The sequence below is a fragment of the Cherax quadricarinatus genome, chromosome 7 (genome assembly GCF_038502225.1).
Source record: "Cherax quadricarinatus isolate ZL_2023a chromosome 7, ASM3850222v1, whole genome shotgun sequence".
NCBI classification, from domain to species: domain Eukaryota; kingdom Metazoa; phylum Arthropoda; class Malacostraca; order Decapoda; family Parastacidae; genus Cherax; species Cherax quadricarinatus.
In genome coordinates this window covers 68,365,703-68,383,561 of record NC_091298.1, presented here as the reverse complement: position 1 = coordinate 68,383,561, position 17,859 = coordinate 68,365,703, and the positions used below count along the sequence as shown (strand labels likewise).

At 37.6% G+C, this 17,859-nt stretch overlaps 1 protein-coding gene and 1 long non-coding RNA gene across 8 annotated transcripts in view; one reads left to right on the top strand and one right to left on the bottom strand.

The window, feature by feature from the left end:
* The window catches only part of LOC128686962 (multidrug resistance-associated protein 1-like), a 75,200-nt gene that overhangs the window by 28,083 nt on the left and 29,258 nt on the right, over positions 1-17,859 (top strand). For 6 of the 7 annotated variants that reach the window (XM_070082681.1, XM_070082678.1, XM_070082677.1 and 3 more), the window contains exons 7-15: positions 230-402; positions 1,105-1,299; positions 1,523-1,700; positions 4,655-4,823; positions 5,665-5,816; positions 9,912-10,049; positions 12,728-12,874; positions 15,501-15,585; positions 16,221-16,423. In XM_070082681.1, coding sequence (XP_069938782.1) covers positions 230-402; positions 1,105-1,299; positions 1,523-1,700; positions 4,655-4,823; positions 5,665-5,816; positions 9,912-10,049; positions 12,728-12,874; positions 15,501-15,585; positions 16,221-16,423 — 1,440 coding nt within the window. The remainder of the gene's footprint in view (positions 1-229; positions 403-1,104; positions 1,300-1,522; positions 1,701-4,654; positions 4,824-5,664; positions 5,817-9,911; positions 10,050-12,727; positions 12,875-15,500; positions 15,586-16,220; positions 16,424-17,859) is intronic. The other variant, XM_070082684.1, reaches the window with a different exon arrangement.
* LOC128686964 (uncharacterized) lies at positions 9,954-17,811 on the bottom strand. The gene is made up of 3 exons (XR_008406744.2): positions 17,766-17,811; positions 12,690-12,899; positions 9,954-10,091 (listed from the first exon to the last, which is right to left on the bottom strand). It is a non-coding gene; the product is annotated as an uncharacterized lncRNA (long non-coding RNA).

Below are 17,859 nucleotides of genomic sequence, written 5' to 3'. Positions count from 1 at the left end.
TGGGTACCATATGCTCTTTTTTCCTTTTAAAAGAAAAGATTGTTTTTTCCTCAAAAAAGTTGGGGGCGCTACGCGAGTGAACGTATATATACATTTGGACCATTTAAGGATTAATTATAATTATTTATTATATAAGATATAATCAGTACATTATTTTGCCTGTGACAGTTCACCTTTACAACAGTTTCTATCCTGAGGCCTCGTGCAAACTCATTTTTATTACTATCAGAATCCAAGTCCAGAGATGTGGGCATCGTTTCCCAGCATCCTTACCTTCAACTGGTGCACCAATCTTGTATGGAAAGGCTGGCGTCGCCCATTGACCACTGCTGATCTCTGGGAGATGTTGCCTGAAGACAATGCTGCTTCTAATGCTGCTTTGTGGGCCTCAACTGTTGCCAGGTGAGTGTCATACAATTTTTTTTTTTTTAACGTACCGGTTGTCTCTCACCAAGACAGGGTGACTTGAAAAGGAAGAAAACCTTTTAAAGATTTTCTTCTTTTTACATTTAGTAATTTATACTGGAAAAAGGTTACAAGCCCCTTGTTCTCGGTATTTTACTTGCCTCTTACGACACACTTGGCTTACGGAGGAAGGATGTCATACAGTATTACTGGAATATATCAGTATTATATTATATTAATATTGCATGGCATCCTTCCTCTGTAAGTCATGCGCATCATAAGAGGCGACTGTAATGCCGGGAGCAAGGGGCTAGTAACCCCTTCTCCTGTATAAATTACTAAATGTAAAAAGAAAGATTTTTGTTTTTCTTTTTTGGGTCACCCTGCTTTGGTGGGATGTGGCCAGTTTGTTAAAAAAAAAATCAATATTACCCTATTATCAACTTTTGGGGCTAAAGAAATCTTATAGACAAATTTGAATATGTTCTCTGCAAAAATTACCTAGTGTAGTGAATGTGGCAACTCAATGTTTACCACTGTTGCTAAAACAAGCTTTTCATTCCATGTTGTAACGATCAAAAAAGTCTTGAAGTAACATAATCCAATTCAGACAAATGTTTCATTTAGCTTGTGTCTTCCTTCCCTCCTCACTCTGCTACTCATACGCTCACTCAAGTCTCTTATTTACCTTATTTTTAGCTGGAGGAAGGGACAGACAAGTGCAAGTCTTCACGATCATTGTCACGTTCTTCAGTCTTCAGCTGAGGATGTAGAAGATTATGAGGTTCCTGTGCTGACGATACTGTTCAAAGCTTTCTACGTTTCATTTTTTGTCACTGCCATTATCGTAGTGTTGGCAGAGTCCTCCAGATTTATCAGTCCTTATATCTTAGGGTAATGCAGCTGCTCCTTCTAGTTTCTAAAAGGTCCAAAGGTGCATTTATCCCATCATGGTGCATTACACGATACACTTCACATCACTTGTTTCAACTTGCAGTAGTTATTGATATCTTTAATATATTTATCATGGCATTGTATCTTGATCATACATCTGAGTTTCTGAATAATAGTTGAATTATATATAATGAACTATAGCACTTTTTTTTCCCATATCCAGGCTGCTTATCCGGTTTATAAATGATGAAGATCAACCTGTGTGGATTGGATACTCTTATGCTGCGATTCTTTTCATCTTCTGCGAATTCTTCTCTTTCATGAGAAATGCTGCATTTAAGCGTTTCTTCATGCTGAACACGAGAATAAAGGCCTCCGTCATGGCAGCCGTGTATCGTAAGGTTTGTTATGTTCTTTGCGTTTTCATTTTGATGTCATCGTACTGGATAAATGGCACACTGTTTACAGGTTCTCATAAACTGCACCAGTAATTTTTTCATTGAAAAAAATTAGAATTGATCTTCATTTGATCATCTGGCTACAGACAGCTAAAGTACACAAGTTAATGGGATGATTCCTTTCATATGTGCTGTAAAAACCTGTTTTAATTAGATTCATGTTGAAATTTACAATTGGCTTACTCTTGAAAGTCAAGCATGATTGTCAATTGCATTTTAAGTTTCATGTTGAAATTATCATATACTGTATTTCTAATGTTCACATTGTACATTGCAAAAGCATTCCAAAATCTGTGCAACTTGTACTATGTTTGGAGGAAATTCATTTTATTGCAGTATTTTGAAGCATATTTTACTAATGTATACTATACAGTTTAACGGAGACCAATTATGTAAGTGTAATGTTGCATTTGTTGTATGTTTGTCTGAAAGACTAATCTACTTCACAATATTCCTTATGGGAAAAAATTCGGTCAGTACTGGCACCTGAACATACTACTGGAATGTATACTATATAGTGATACTAATCTTATTTAGGTAACTATGTATGAGAGTATTTAACTGGTACAAGTTTCTGACCTATATAAATATTTTGTTTTTTTCTGTCTAGAGAAAAAAAAAAATCCAGCATACTACATGAGAGGATTTTTTAAAAAAATAACTTGCCCAGATGAAAATTAAAACATGAAGAATTCAGTCTGAGACTTGTGTAAAATATCTAGGCAAGTGCGACACCATTGTGGGAGTTATTGGGGTACACAAGGCATCAGAGGTACAGAAGAAAACAACAGTACAATTCAAAGTTTATTCTCTATAAGGATTACATTTGCTGTGTATTTATTTTATTACTGGACACATAGTCAAGATGTTTTTTCTATACAGTATTTTGCTGTGGTAATTCTTTAACTTCTCCATGGGGAAGCGGAACAGAATTCTTCCTCTGTAAACCATGCGTGTCGTAAGAGACGACTAAAATGTCGAGAGCAAGGGGCTAGTAATCCCGTCTCCTGTATAAAATAAATTTAAAAAAGCAATTTTTGTTTTTCTTTTTGGGCCACCCTGCCTCAGTGGGATACAGCCAGTTTGTTGAAAGAAGAATAGTTCTTTAACTTGTACCTCTTATATATGTTTCTCTAACATTTTGCTACTTATAATCTCTTGAAGTCTATATATCAACATTCATAATATTCAGCAAGGTGTTCTTATGAAACAGGTTGAAGCATATATAATTTTCTCCAGGCACTGTAAACATCTCCATGGGGAAGTGGAGAAGAATCCTTCCTCCATAAGCCAGCAAGGGGGTAGTAACCCTGTCTCCTGTATAAATTACTAAATTTAAATAAAAAACTTTCATTTTTTTTTCGGGTCACCCTGCCTTGGTGGGAGACAATCGGTGTGTTCCAAAAAAAATAAAAAATATAATACATTCTGACCTCGTAGTGAAAATCAAGCAGCTCATGTGTTTTTTATGGAAAAAATAAATGAAAGAATTTATGATATGTAATCGTACATTTTTTCATTAGCACACCTTGTTTTAGGTCCAGTGGTTGTAAAGGGCCCACCCTCACAAAATTCTAGATTGATCACTGCTTCAGGTCATATGGTTGTGCATATCCCAGTACTGTATAAAGGTAACATTAATTGTTGCTAATTTATCTCTTTGACCATATCAATCGAGGGGCAAACAGCTTCTTATTATTTTGTGCATCATTCTCCTTTACTTGTCAAACACATGAGTCACACTCTGGATTTTTTACACAAATAACCCGCCCATAGGAGAAAGAAACTTGTGATGACATTGTGGTTCAACTTGGACCAGCGACTAGTGACACAGTGTGTGTCTAGTCGCTGATCTAAGTCAGACCGTAATGTCGTCATCAGTTTCTTTCTCCTATGTGCGGGTTATTTGTGTGCTGTTCCAGTCATGGTATTGTGCCTCCTTGTTCTCTCTAGATTTTTTATTCATAACTATCATTTGCACAATCTCCTTGCTTGCCATTTCTGCATTATCTTAGTACTGTATTGCAGAAATTAAAAGTTCATTCCTACTGTATTGGCAAGTAACATTTCTTTTATGTTTATTGTTGTTTCATATTCATAAATAGTATGCAGTGTTACGTACCACACAGCTGATTACACGTATATGGTGTGGCAATGAGTGCATGCAGCGACGGTACACGAATCTCTTCACATTAACTTGGGTTATCGTACTTCAGCATGCAGCAGTGTTGCAAACCCAAGAGTAGTACAGTGCTAGAAGTTTTCTCGACAAAGTGTCTGTAATGTACTTCTAAGTGAAGCACAGTATTGTGCTCACAAATTATTATTATTACACTTGGCATACTGTATGCATGACTTCACCTCAACTGCATCCTTTAATTTCATATCTACTCTACCATATTTATTATTATTATTTGATAATTTTCTTCTTTTCATTACAGTTTATGTACTTTCCTTATTTTCCATGTTCAATGGGAATGGAAGCAAAAAAAAAAAAAAAAAATGGAAAGAGGGAGTGATCTTACTTGATTACTCTCTCTAATAATGTATTTAGTGGTACGTGTATTATGCTAAATTGACTTATGCCTTTTCCATTACAGTTTGGCTACACTCTGCTTAAGTTTATTTGTTTAGCACCATTTTATTTATTTGAGTTTTCTGTTTTTTGCATTAGCTTGATTTTTATACAGCTTGAGTTAAAATAAATGTAAATGAATGAATGCCACATCCTGTCCCCATCCATTACCACTAGTAGAGTCTTGCTTTGTAAACTCCATGTATACAAAATTGTTAAAGTTCATCTTTGTGTATTCACCCTCAGAATTACTCTATTGTGTTATCGTTTTTTCATATTTTAAATAAAGCCACTTGAGTCTGTCTTTTTGGCTTCTCCCAAGGCACTGCGACTATCTGCTTCAGCTAGACGTGAGTTTACATTAGGGGATATTGTCAACCTGATGGCCGTGGATGCTCACCGACTGGGTGCTGCTGCGCAGGTTCTCAGTCAGATGTGGGGAATACCAGTTATCTTCATCCTCTCCTTCACCTCCCTCTGGCAGAGGCTTGGTAAGGCTCTTCACTTATTTGTACGGATACTCCTTGGCTTACGATGGGGTTACGTTCCAACAAGTCCATTGTAAATCAGAAATATCGTAAGTTGAAAATGAATATGATATGCTAAATAAATAAATAAATAACTACTGTCACTAAATAAGTAAAGAAACAAATAATTACTGTAACTAACTAAATACCAGTAGTATTGAAAAGTAATAACGTCATTTTCTTTATTAGCAAAAGGCATAAATAATACTTTTATCTTATGATAACTAATAATAACCTAGGTACTAGGTTGGTAAACAACAACTGCCCAGGGAGGTACAACCGTCCTGCCAAGTGAGTGTACAACGAAAACCTGTAATTGTTTTACATGATGGTAGGATTGCTGGTGTCTTTTGTCTGTCTCATAAACAAGCAAGATTTCAGGTACGTCTTGCTACTTCTACTTGCACTTGGGTCACACTACACATATATGTACAAGCATATATATACACACACCCCTCTGGGTATTCTTCTATTTTCTTTCTAGTTCTTGTTCTTGATTATTTCCTCTTATCTCCATGGAGAAGTGGAACAGAATTCTTCCTCCATAAGCCATGCGTGTTGTAAGAGGCGACTAAAAAAAGGGGCATAAATAATACTTTTATCTTATGATAACTAATAATAAAAGCCTAAGTGTGTGGGAATCTGTTGTGACTTGTTTGTGTGTATGTGTGTGTATGTTTTATGCAAATTTGATTACATATTAAGTTTAGAATATGCCATTTAAGGTACAGCAGTAAATGATCTTAACAATGAGACTAAAATTTTTTCAAAATTTTTACATTTGATATGTACTCTTTTATTTCAGGACCAGCAGTGTTAGCAGGCATAGGAATATTGATAATCCTGATTCCTATCAATGCTGTCATAGTCAGCAAATTGAAAAAATTACAGTCAGATCAAATGAGGTTCAAAGACAAGAGAGTCAAATTGATCAGTGAGATCATCAGTGGAATTAAGGTAAAATTTTAATATTCGAGTAGACGTTAAAACATGGTTAAGTACAGTCATTCATTATTGTTACATAATTGCAGATTTATCTTTGATATTTTATCTGTATTTTACATATTGTACAATATAATTTTTGTTTCCCAAATGCACTCTCCATGTGCTCCTACAACCTCATAAATTTGATCTTTAATATGACGTATTTTTTGTTCCATATCCATTGTAATCATTAAGGTATCCCTCTTTTTCGGTGGTTTTCAACTGAGCCATTGTTCATTATGTTCGGTGTTTTTTCTGCTCTTCTGCTGTTTTCACATAGCACATTCGGTGTTTTTTCTGCTCTTCTGCTGTTTTCACATAGCAGTTGTGCAAGGTAAGGGTGATCGGTGCCACATTTTAAGGTGATTACTGTACGTACTGTGTATTTACTTTTATGCCTAGCTGTATTGAACACTTAATATATGATAGTGCAAGCATGTTATTTGTGATAAATGGTTTTGAAAAACGACAAGTTGAAGATTGAGACACTTATGGAACATATAGGAATCTTTATTAACCCGTAAGCGGTCCAAACGTATATATACGTTTTTTCAACATTTGAAAGTACAGTGGACCCCCGGTATTCGATATTAATCCGTTCCTGAGAGCTCATCGAATACCGATAATATCGAAAACCGAATCAATTTTCCTCATAAGAAATAATGGAAATCAAATTAATCCGTGCAAGAGACCCAAAAGTATGAAAAAAAAAATTTTACTACATGGAATATAAAGTTTAATGCAATAGAATAATAATAAAATAATTGACACTTACCTTTAATGAAGATTTGGTGAGGATTGATGGGATGGGAGGAGGGAAGAGATGTTAGTGTTTAGAAGGGGAATCTCCTTCCATTAAGACTTGAAGTAACAAGTCCTTTTCCGGGGTTACTTCCCTTCTTCTTTTAATGCCACTAGGACCAGCTTCAGAGTCACTGGATTTCTGTCGCACAACATATCTGTCCATAGTGGCCTGTACCTCCCGTTCCTTTATGACATCCCTAAAGTGTTTCACAACATTGTCAGTGTAATAGTCACCAGCACGGCTTGCAATAGCTGTGTTAGGGTGATTGTCATCAAGAAAGGTTTGCACTTTAAGCCACATTGCACACATTTCCTTAATCTTTGAAGTAGGCAACTTCTTCAATTTCTCTCTCCCCTCCTCCGAAGCAGTTTCCTCAGGTCTGCCCTCTTGCTGTTCAAGATGATCTATCAGCTCATCATTGGTTAGTTTTTCACTGTCCTCCTCCACCAACTCTTCCACATCCTCCCCACTAACCTCCAACCCCAAGGACTTCCCCAATGCCACAATGGATTCCTCAACTGGCATAGGATTCTCAGGGTTAGCCTCAAATCCTTCACAATCCCTTTTGTCTGCACATTCTGGCCACAGTTTTTTCCAAGCAGAGTTCAAGGTCCTCTTAGTCACTCCCTCCCAAGCCTTACCTATAAGGTTTATACAATTGAGGATATTAAAGTGATCCTTCCAAAACTCTTTTAGAGTCAGTTGAGTTTCTGTGGTCACTATAAAGCACTTTTGAAACATAGCTTTTGTGTACAGTTTCTTGAAGTTGGAAATGACCTGCTGGTCCATGGGCTGCAGGAGAGGAGTGGTATTAGGAGACAAAAACTTGACCTTAATGAAGCTCATGTCCCCAGAAAGTCGCTCTGACAAGTCTGTAGGATGACCAGGGGCATTGTCTAATACCAGGAGGCACTTAAGGTCTAATTTCTTTTCAGTTAGGTAATTTTTCACATTGGGGGCAAATGCATGGTGTAACCAGTCATAGAAAAAGTCCCTAGTGACCCATGCCTTACTGTTTGCCCTCCACAGCACACACAAATTAGCCTTGAGGACATTGTTTTTCCTGAACACTCTGGGAGTTTCAGAGTGATACACCAATAAAGGCTTCACTTTGCAATCACCACTAGCATTGGCACACATCAACAGAGTAAGCCTGTCTTTCATAGACTTATGTCCTGGGAGTGCCTTTTCCTCCTGAGTAATGTAGGTCCTGCTTGGCATTTTCTTCCAAAACAGGCCTGTTTTGTCACAATTAAACACTTGTTCAGGTTTCAGTCCTTCACTGTCTATGTACTCCTTGAATTCCTTCACATATTTTTCAGCTGCTTTTTGGTCTGAACTGGCAGCCTCACCATGCCTAATCACACTATGTATGCCACTACGATTCTTAAATCTTTCAAACCAACCTTTGCTGGCCTTAAATTCACTCACATCACCACTATTTGCAGGCAATTTCTTTACCAAATCGTCATGCAACTGCCTAGCCTTTTCACAAATGATCGCTTGAGAGATGCTATCTCCTGCTATCTGTTTTTCATTTATCCACACCAATAACAATCTCTCAGCATTTTCTAACACTTGCGGTTGCTGTTTCGTAATCACAGTTGCACCTTTTGCAAGAACAGCTTCCTTGATTGCCGTTTTCCTGGTCACTATAGTAGAGATGGTTGATTGGGGTTTATTATACAACCTAACCAGCTCTGACACACGCACTCCACTTTCGTACTTTGCAATTATCTCTTTCTTCATTTCATAAGTCATTAGCGACTTTTTTCTTGAAGGGTTGGCACTAGAAGCTTTCTTGGGGCCCATGGTGACTTATTTTTCCAGAAACAAGCACCAAACACAGTGATAATATGGATAATATGGAATGTATCCTTAGATGCGCACACACTGGCTGGCTTGTAAACACTGGCACACAAGGGGCAGTTCAGGCCACACGTGGACACGTCTCGTACGAATCGTATCGAATACTGGGTTTTCAATCGAATACCGAGGAAAAATTTTTGCGATAAAATGCATCGAATACTGGGGGTCCACTGTATATAAAAAAAGTAGATTTTTTTTTTTGTACATTTGAAAACGTGTAAAAAACTTTGATCTACTTTTTTGTTTGTTTTATTTGAAAATATGTAAAAAAACAGATCTACTTTTGGGGCACTACGCATGTGGACATAGATCTGCTTGGACCGTTTACGGGTTAAAGAAACGTTTTGCCACACAGTGGTTTCATCGGTCTAATACAGTACCTCAGACTCTTCCTCTCCTTACCCCTCTCTGCTTTGTATTGGACTGATGAAGCTGCTGTGTGGCGAAACATTTCCTTAATAAAGATTCCCATATGTTGCATAAGTGTCTCAATCTTCAAGTGTGTTATTGTTTATCAGCGAGGGTTGGGAACCTAACAACCATAGAAATGGGGCTCTCCTGTATATATTTTTTTTTAACCACATTGGCTATTTTCCACCAAGGTAGGGTGGCCCCAAGAAAGGAACCATTCACCATCATTCAGTCAATAGTTGTGTTGTCAGAAGATTGCACACATCACACTTCAAATGATCTTCTGAACTGCAACATACCTGCTTCTCCTTCCCAATGAAGACAATACTTCCTGCCCTCAGTACTCAAACCTTTATTAATTATTAATAAGAGATTTTAAGTTATTCATAGTAGGTTCTTGTGTAATAGGTCTGTCAAGGCTCAAAATTTGGTACAACTTACTGGAGGAAACTAAAATCTTTTACAGTATTAGCCACATTTTTAAAAATGCCCATTTTCTAATATTTTGACCAGAACTGCACCACATGACCTTTCAGGAAGGTGCATTTGCCAAGTTTAAGCTTTGAGTTACTCATGGCTAGAATGTTAATTACTTTATCAAAATAAATGACTACAGCTTGAACAAGAAAATTTGTGTAAATACAGTAGCCCCCCATATCCACGTGTAATGCGTTCCAAGACCTACCGTAGACAGTAGTGAACCCTATATATATGTCGTTTTTCGTTTACATACATACCCATGATAAAGTTAAATTGATAACTTACACACAATAAGTCGAGAATTATCACTTTTTCACTGATGGGAAGCACTTCACACCTTCTCTTAGGCCTTTATTAAACAAAATTAAGGCTTATTTTCAGGCCAGGGTAAACCACGGATAACTGAAACCGCAGAAACCGGACTTGCGGATATAGGGGTTCTACTGTACTTCAGAAAAGAAATAAAGTTGTTGCATTATATTGTATTAATTAAATGTCCATAGGTTTTGAAGTTTTATGCATGGGAGCAGTCCTTTGCCAAGCAGGTCGAAGATGTCAGACTTCAGGAAATTCGAATGCTGAAGCAAGGAGCTTTTCTTCAGTCTCTGAGCGCCTTCATCTGGAACATTACTCCTTATATGGTTAGTGCTGCATCACGCTCATGTCCAACATGCTATTTACTCCTGAAATGTAATGATACAATTGTAAACTACTGTATTTACTGGGTGGAGTGGTGTTCGTACCCAGGCCTAACCATTCCTAAAACTGACTTGCTGGTTTAAGGACTGGCTTGCCATGGGTGTGAACCCTTTCCGTTTAGTGAATACTGCCATATTATTACTATTATTACAATTTAATTATAATAATAATTGTAATAATTATGATGATGATTATTATTATTTTATTATAATTATTATTATTATTATTATTATTATTTTTATTATAATTATTATTATTTTATTATTATTATAATTATTATTACTATTTTTTTTTATTATCACACTGGCCGATTCCCACCAAGGCAGGGTGGCCCGAAAAAGAAAAACTTTCACCATCATTCACTCCATCACTGTCTTGCCAGAAGGGTGCTTTACACTACAGTTTTTAAACTGCAACATTAACACCCCTCCTTCAGAGTGCAGGCACTGTACTTCCCATCTCCAGGACTCAAGTCCGGCCTGCCGGTTTCCCTGAACCCCTTCATAAATGTTACTTTGCTCACACTCCAACAGCACGTCAAGTATTAAAAACCATTTGTCTCCATTCACTCCTATCAAACATGCTCACGCATGCCTGCTGGAAGTCCAAGCCCCTCGCACACAAAACCTCCTTTACCCCCTCTCTCCAACCTTTCCTAGGCCGACCCCTACCCCGCCTTCCTTCCACTACAGACTGATACACTCTTGAAGTCATTCTGTTTCGGTCCATTCTCTCTACATGTCCGAACCACCTCAACAACCCTTCCTCAGCCCTCTGGACAACAGTTTTGGTAATCCCGCACCTCCTCCTAACTTCCAAACTACGAATTCTCTGCATTATATTCACATCACACATTGCCCTCAGACATGACATCTCCACTGCCTCCAGCCTTCTCCTCGCTGCAACATTCATCACCCATGCTTCACACCCATATAAGAGCATTGGTAAAACTATACTCTCATACATTCCCCTCTTTGCCTCCAAGGACAAAGTTCTTTGTCTCCACAGACTCCTAAGTGCACCACTCACTCTTTTCCCCTCACCATTTCTATGATTCACCTATTACTAATACTTAAGACAAACCTCATACTAGTACTATGGGTAAAATCCAGATTTACAGAGTTTTGTCCATTTTGTCCTATGCTTACAACATTTGTCTGGCCAATTTTTTTGTCCAAAATTGCTGAAATCTGAAAAGTTTTACCGTACTGTACAGTACAAGTATTACCTTTTTTTTAATAAGTTGGCTGTCTCCCACCGAGGCAGGGTGACCCAAAAAAGAAAGAAAATCCCCAGAAAGAAAATACTTTCATCATCATTCAACACTTTCACCTCACTCACACATAGTCACTGTTTTTGTAGAGGTGCTTAGAACACAACAGTTTAGAAGCATATACGTATAAAGATATAATCAGTCCATCACCCTTAAAGTTTTGAGGTGGTCAGTCCCTCAGTCTGGAGAAGAGTATTGTTCCATTGTCTGGAATAATATGGAGTTGAAGTGATAGGATGGAGCCTTATATAGCGCCAGGAGGTGAGATGTAGGTCACTAGTAGGGTAAGAATGTAGACATTGAGAGGTCAGGTCCCTCTCAAATCCAGCCTTTCTCACTAGTAGAGGTTGTTGAAGTGGTTCCAAGTCTGTACCAAGATACCCTTGTGTGGAACAATACTCTTCTCCAGACTGAGGGACTGACCACCTCAAAACGTATAAAGATACACAACATATCCCTTCAAACTGCTAATATCCCAAACCCCTCCTTTAGAGTGCAGGCATTGTACTTCCCATTTCCAGGACTCAAGTCTGGCTATATAAAAATAACCGGTTTCCCTGAATCCCTTAACTAAATATTACCCTGCTCACACTCCAGCAGATCGTCAGGTCCCAAATACCATTTGTCTCCATTCACTCCTATCGAACACACTCATGCACGCGTGCTGGAAGTCCAAGCCCCTCGCCCACAAAACCTCCCCTACCCCTTCCTTCCAACCTTTTCGAGGACAACCCCTACCCCGCCCTCCTTTCCCTACAGATTTATACGCTCTCCATGTCATTCTACTTTGAGCCATTCTCTCTAAATGACCAAACCACCTCAAAAACCCCTCTTCAGCCCTCTGACTAATACATGTACTTTCATTAACTCCACACCTTCTCCTAATTTCCACACTCCGGATTTTCTGCATAATATTTACACCACACATTGCCCTTAGACAGGACATCTCCACTGCCTCCAACCGCCTCCTCGCTGCTGCATTCACAACCCAAGCTTCACATCCATATAAGAGTGTTGGTACTACTATACTTTCATACATTCCCTTCTTTGTCTCCACATATACCTCAATGCACCACTCACCTTTTATCCCTCATCAATTCTATGATTAACCTCATCCTTCATAAATCCATCCGCTGACACGTCAACTCCCAAGTATCTGAAAACATTCACTTCTTCCATACTCCTCTTCCCCAATTTGATATCCAATTTTTCTTTATCTAAATCATTTGACACCCTCATCACCTTACTCTTTTCTATGTTCACTTTCAACTTTCTACCTTTACACACACTCCCAAACTCATCCACTAACCTTTGCACTATTTATACAGTATATAATTTGTCTTCCAGGTAGCACTGACCACATTTATGACATATCTCCTGGTATCAGACGACAATGTGTTGGATGTTGAGACTGCCTTTGTATCTATCGTGCTCTTCAATCTTATGCGAATACCTATCAACCAGCTGCCGAACCTTATTGCCCAGCTTATTCAGGTATGACGCATATCAACCCTTGTGCCTGTGAAATGTAAAGGTGAGAGTTAAGGTACTGTGTATAATTTTATAATGTTACAGATAAATTAATATTTTAGGGGTTACCAGTTGACACGCCATCAGTGGATGAAATAAAACAAAAGATGAAAGGTTTTAAGCTTAGAAGGGTTGTATGTTGTCGATTGAGAAGAGTTACTTCTTGGTAATTTGTCAACTGAGAAGGATTACTTCTTGGTAATTTGTCAAGTGAGAAGGATTACTTCTTGGTAATTTGTCAACTGAGAAGGGTTACTTCTTGGTAATTTGTCAACTGAGAAGGGTTACTTCTTGGTAATTTGTCAACTGAGAAGGATTACTTCTTGGTAATTTGTCAACTGAGAAGGATTACTTCTTGGTAATTTGTCAACTGAGAAGGGTTACTTCTTGGTAAATTGTCCACTGAGAAGGGTTACTTCTTGGTAATTTGTCAACTGAGAAGGATTACTTCTTGGTTATTTGTCAACTGAGAAGGGTTACTTCTTGGTAATTTGTCAACTGAGAAGGGTTACTTCTTGGTAATTTGTCAACTGAGAAGGGTTACTTCTTGGTAATTTGTCAACTGAGAAGGGTTACTTCTCGGTAATTTGTCAACTGAGAAGGATTACTTCTTGGTAATTTGTCAACTGAGAATAGTTATATGTCATAAGCCAAGAAGGGTTACTTCTTGTCAACTGAGAAGGGTTGTTGGCCATAAGATGAAGAGGGTTGCTTATCACAAACTGAGAAGGGATGCATATCTTAAACTGAAAAGGATATGGTGAGGATGAAAGTACATATAATGCTTTCGTAAGAAAGTTGTTCATAACAGATAACTGGGGAGGACAAGAGCTGTAGTAGTGCTTAAAGTGATTTTCCTTGACTACACATGTACTCATAGATCAGGAAAAAGTAAAAAGAAAATTTTTTTACTTTGAGTCATCTTCTGCCAAGGTAGGATGACTCGGAAATGAAGAAAACATATTCACTATTATTCATTCAATTGCTGTCTTTCTAGAAGTGTGCTGACATCAAAATCCACATAACCCATTATTATTATTATTATTTAAAAAACCATACCATGGGTGGGATTTGAACCTGCGGTCAGAGAGTCTCAAAACTCCAAACCGTCGCGTTAGCCACTGGACCAGCTAGCCACAATAAGATTCGTCATCGTTGGACGAATCTTATTGTGGCTAGCTGGTCCAGTGGCTAACGCGACGGTTTGGAGTTTTGAGACTCTCTGACCGCGGGTTCAAATCCCGCCCGAGGTATGGTTTGTTTGCAATCGTGCCATTACGATTTCATGAGTCATTATTATTTAACATGGTGGCTGTCTCCCACTGAGGCAGGGTGACCCGAAAAAGAAACACTTTTACCATCATTCACACTATCACTGTCTTGCTAGAGGCACACAAATACGGCAGTTTAGATGTCCCCCTATACAGCAAATATTATTATTATTATTATTATTATTATTATTATTATTATTATTATTATTATTATTATTATTATTATTATTATTAGATATTTGGGAGTGGACGTGTCAGCGGATGGGTCTATGAAAGATGAGGTGAATCATAGAATTGATGAGGGAAAAAGAGTGAGTGGTGCACTTAGGAGTCTGTGGAGACAGAGAACTTTGTCCTTGGAGGCAAAGAGGGGAATGTATGAGAGTATAGTTTTACCAACGCTCTTATATGGGTGTGAAGCATGGGTGATGAATGTTGCAGCGAGGAGAAGGCTGGAGGCAGTGGAGATGTCATGTCTGAGGGCAATGTGTGGTGTGAATATAATGCAGAGAATTCGTAGTTTGGAAGTTAGGAGGAGGTGCGGGATTACCAAAACTGTTGTCCAGAGGGCTGAGGAAGGGTTGTTGAGGTGGTTCGGACATGTAGAGAGAATGGAGCGAAACAGAATAACTTCAAGAGTGTATCAGTCTGTAGTGGAAGGAAGGCGGGGTAGGGGTCGGCCTAGGAAGGGTTGGAGGGAGGGGGTAAAGGAGGTTTTGTGTGCGAGGGGCTTGGACTTCCAGCAGGCATGCGTGAGCGTGTTTGATAGGAGTGAATGGAGACAAATGGTTTTTAATACTTGACGTGCTGTTGGAGTGTGAGCAAAGTAACATTTATGAAGGGATTCAGGGAAACCGGCAGGCCGGACTTGAGTCCTGGAGATGGGAAGTACAGTGCCTGCACTCTGAAGGAGGGGTGTTAATGTTGCAGTTTAAAAACTGTAGTGTAAAGCACCCTTCTGGCAAGACAGTGATGGAGTGAATGATGGTGAAAGTTTTTCTTTTTCGGGCCACCCTGCCTTGGTGGGAATCAGCCAGTGTGATAATAAAAAAAATAAAAATAATTATTATTATTAAAAGAATTGTTTCCTGTCTTGGTGATAAACAGCTAATGTGATTTTTTTTAAAACCAATTGATGAATTCCATTGCAAAAATAAAAGCAAATTACTTCATTAATCCATTTACTCAAAAAGGGGTGTGTAAAAAAAGTTACCCCAAAATAAAAAGGCCCCTTTTTTCTAGACTAAAAAAAATTGAAATATTTCGTATGACTTTCTCAAATCACGTTGTTCAGTAAAGTGTCTCTTGTGTTTCCGCAGGCGGTGGTGGCGCTGAAGCGAATGCAGAAGTTTATCTCTGCTTCTGAGTTGGATCCTGCAGCAGTGGGCAGTGATCCTTCCAAAAGTTAGTAACATAAGGATTTGCTAGAAAAAGATTCAGACGGGTTTTAGCCTTGGTACTGCAAATGCTAATCAAAATGGTAATATTCAAATTTATGGGGATCTCACAAATCAAAATTAAAGGAAAAATGAAGACACAGGGGTAATATGAAATTTGTCTTTATAGAGTGGAATAAATTGAAATAGGTGCTACAACCATTATAAATTAAAAAGAATAGATAAATAAAAAAAAATTAGATAATTACAATGTACACACTAGTGAAATATGGAAAGTATTTATGCAAGAGAAAGAAATAAAAAGAAGCAAAGCTCTTTGAACTAAATTTTTTTATTTTTTTAACAATGTCTTGCACATATATACTGTAATTTTTCATGTGTAATATATTTTTTTCTGCTATATAATTATTAATTTTTAACACACTGGCCGTCTCCCACTGAGGCAGGGTGACCCAGAGAAAGAAGAAATGAAAATTTTCTTCTTTTTACATTTAATAAATAAATACAGGAGAATGGGTAACTATCCCCCTGCTCCCAGCATTTTAGTCGCCTCTTACAACACACATGACGTATGGAGGATGGACTCTTCTCCGCTTCCCCATGGAGATAATAATTAGTTATGTAAATATTTTTTCACTTTAGAAAACACATCAATTTTTGTGACGGGACAGTTCAGCTGGAGCTCTGGCAGTGAAACCGCCAACTGGAAGCTGTGCGACATAAATCTTGAGGTGAAGACTGGACAGCTGGTTGCTGTGGTTGGTTCGGTTGGGGCGGGGAAGAGCTCACTGCTCTCAGCACTATTGGGAGAGATGACTAAAGAAGCTGGTTATGTCTTCATAAATGTGAGCATTTTGTAGCAGTTTACACATGCAGTTCATCTCTCAGTTTGCTCGTTTGTGAGTTATTAAGCACACACTTCATCTTTTAATGCTTAAAAATTGTTGTTGGAGTTTTAAATGAGAGATTATTTCTTTAATGATATATAAATGATAATTCAATCCAACATGCACAGTAATTTCATTCTTGTTTAGAGTATTTTATTTTTATGAATACCCAAATTATCGTTAATTTCAAATAATAGAAATGATAAATTTTGCTCTTTATTTTGAAAAATACTGATTTGGGATTTTCCAGACTATAGTTTGGAATTTTCCAGACTATAGTTTGGAATTTTCCAGACTATAGTTTGGAATTTTCCAGACTATAGTTTGGAATTTTCCAGACTATAGTTTGGAATTTGTTCTCGTATTCAGAATTTTCTGAAGAGTAAGGTATAATATAAATTTTTATACTACACAGACAGCAGTATCATAGCTTTTGGAAGAAATTCAAGTTAGAAAGATTTTGCTAATTAAAATTCAGAACTTCTTAGCTCATAAAAAATCTGAAGGAGAGAATATTCTAAGCTTAAAATTTAGAAAAAAAAGCTCTCTCTGGTTTGGGAAATTCCAGAGTAAAAAAGATTTTTTAATTTTAATTTCTAAATTTTCTAGCTTAAAAAATCCTGAATTTTTTTTTTTTTTCAACAAGTCGGCCATCTCCCACCGAGGCAGGGTGACCCAAAAAAGAAAGAAAATCCCCAAAAAGAAAATACTTTCATCATCATTCAACACTTTCACCACACTCGCACATTATCACTGTTTTTGCAGAAGTGCTCAGAATACAACAGTTTAGAAGCATACACATATAAAGATACACAACATATCCCTCCAAACTGCCAATATCCCAAACCCCTGCACTTTAAAGGAGGGGTTTGGGATATTGGCAGTTTGGAGGGATATGTTGTGTATCTTTATATGTGTATGCTTCTAAACTATTGTATTCTGAGAACCTCTGCAAAAACAATGATAATGTGCGAGTGTGGTGAAAGTGTTGAATGATGATGAAAGTATTTTCTTTTTGGGGATTTTCTTTCTTTTTTGGGTCACCCTGCCTCGGTGGGAGACGGCCGACTTGTTGAAAAAAAAAAAAAAAATTCAGGATTTTTTAAGCTAGAAAATTTAGAAATTAAAATTAAAAAATCTTTTTTACTCTGGAATTTCCCAAACCAGAGAGAGCTTTTTTTTCTAAATTTTAAGCTTAGAATATTCTCTCCTGAATAACAAAAGAATATTATAAATTTGAGGTTTTATTTTCAAAATTTAGGACAATTTACTGTAGTACACCACTACTGTATATACTTACTATTTTTTTTAACACACCGGCCATCTCCCACCAAAGCTCGGTGACCCAAAAAAAGAAGAAAACTATAAATCTATCTTCTTTTTACATATAGTAA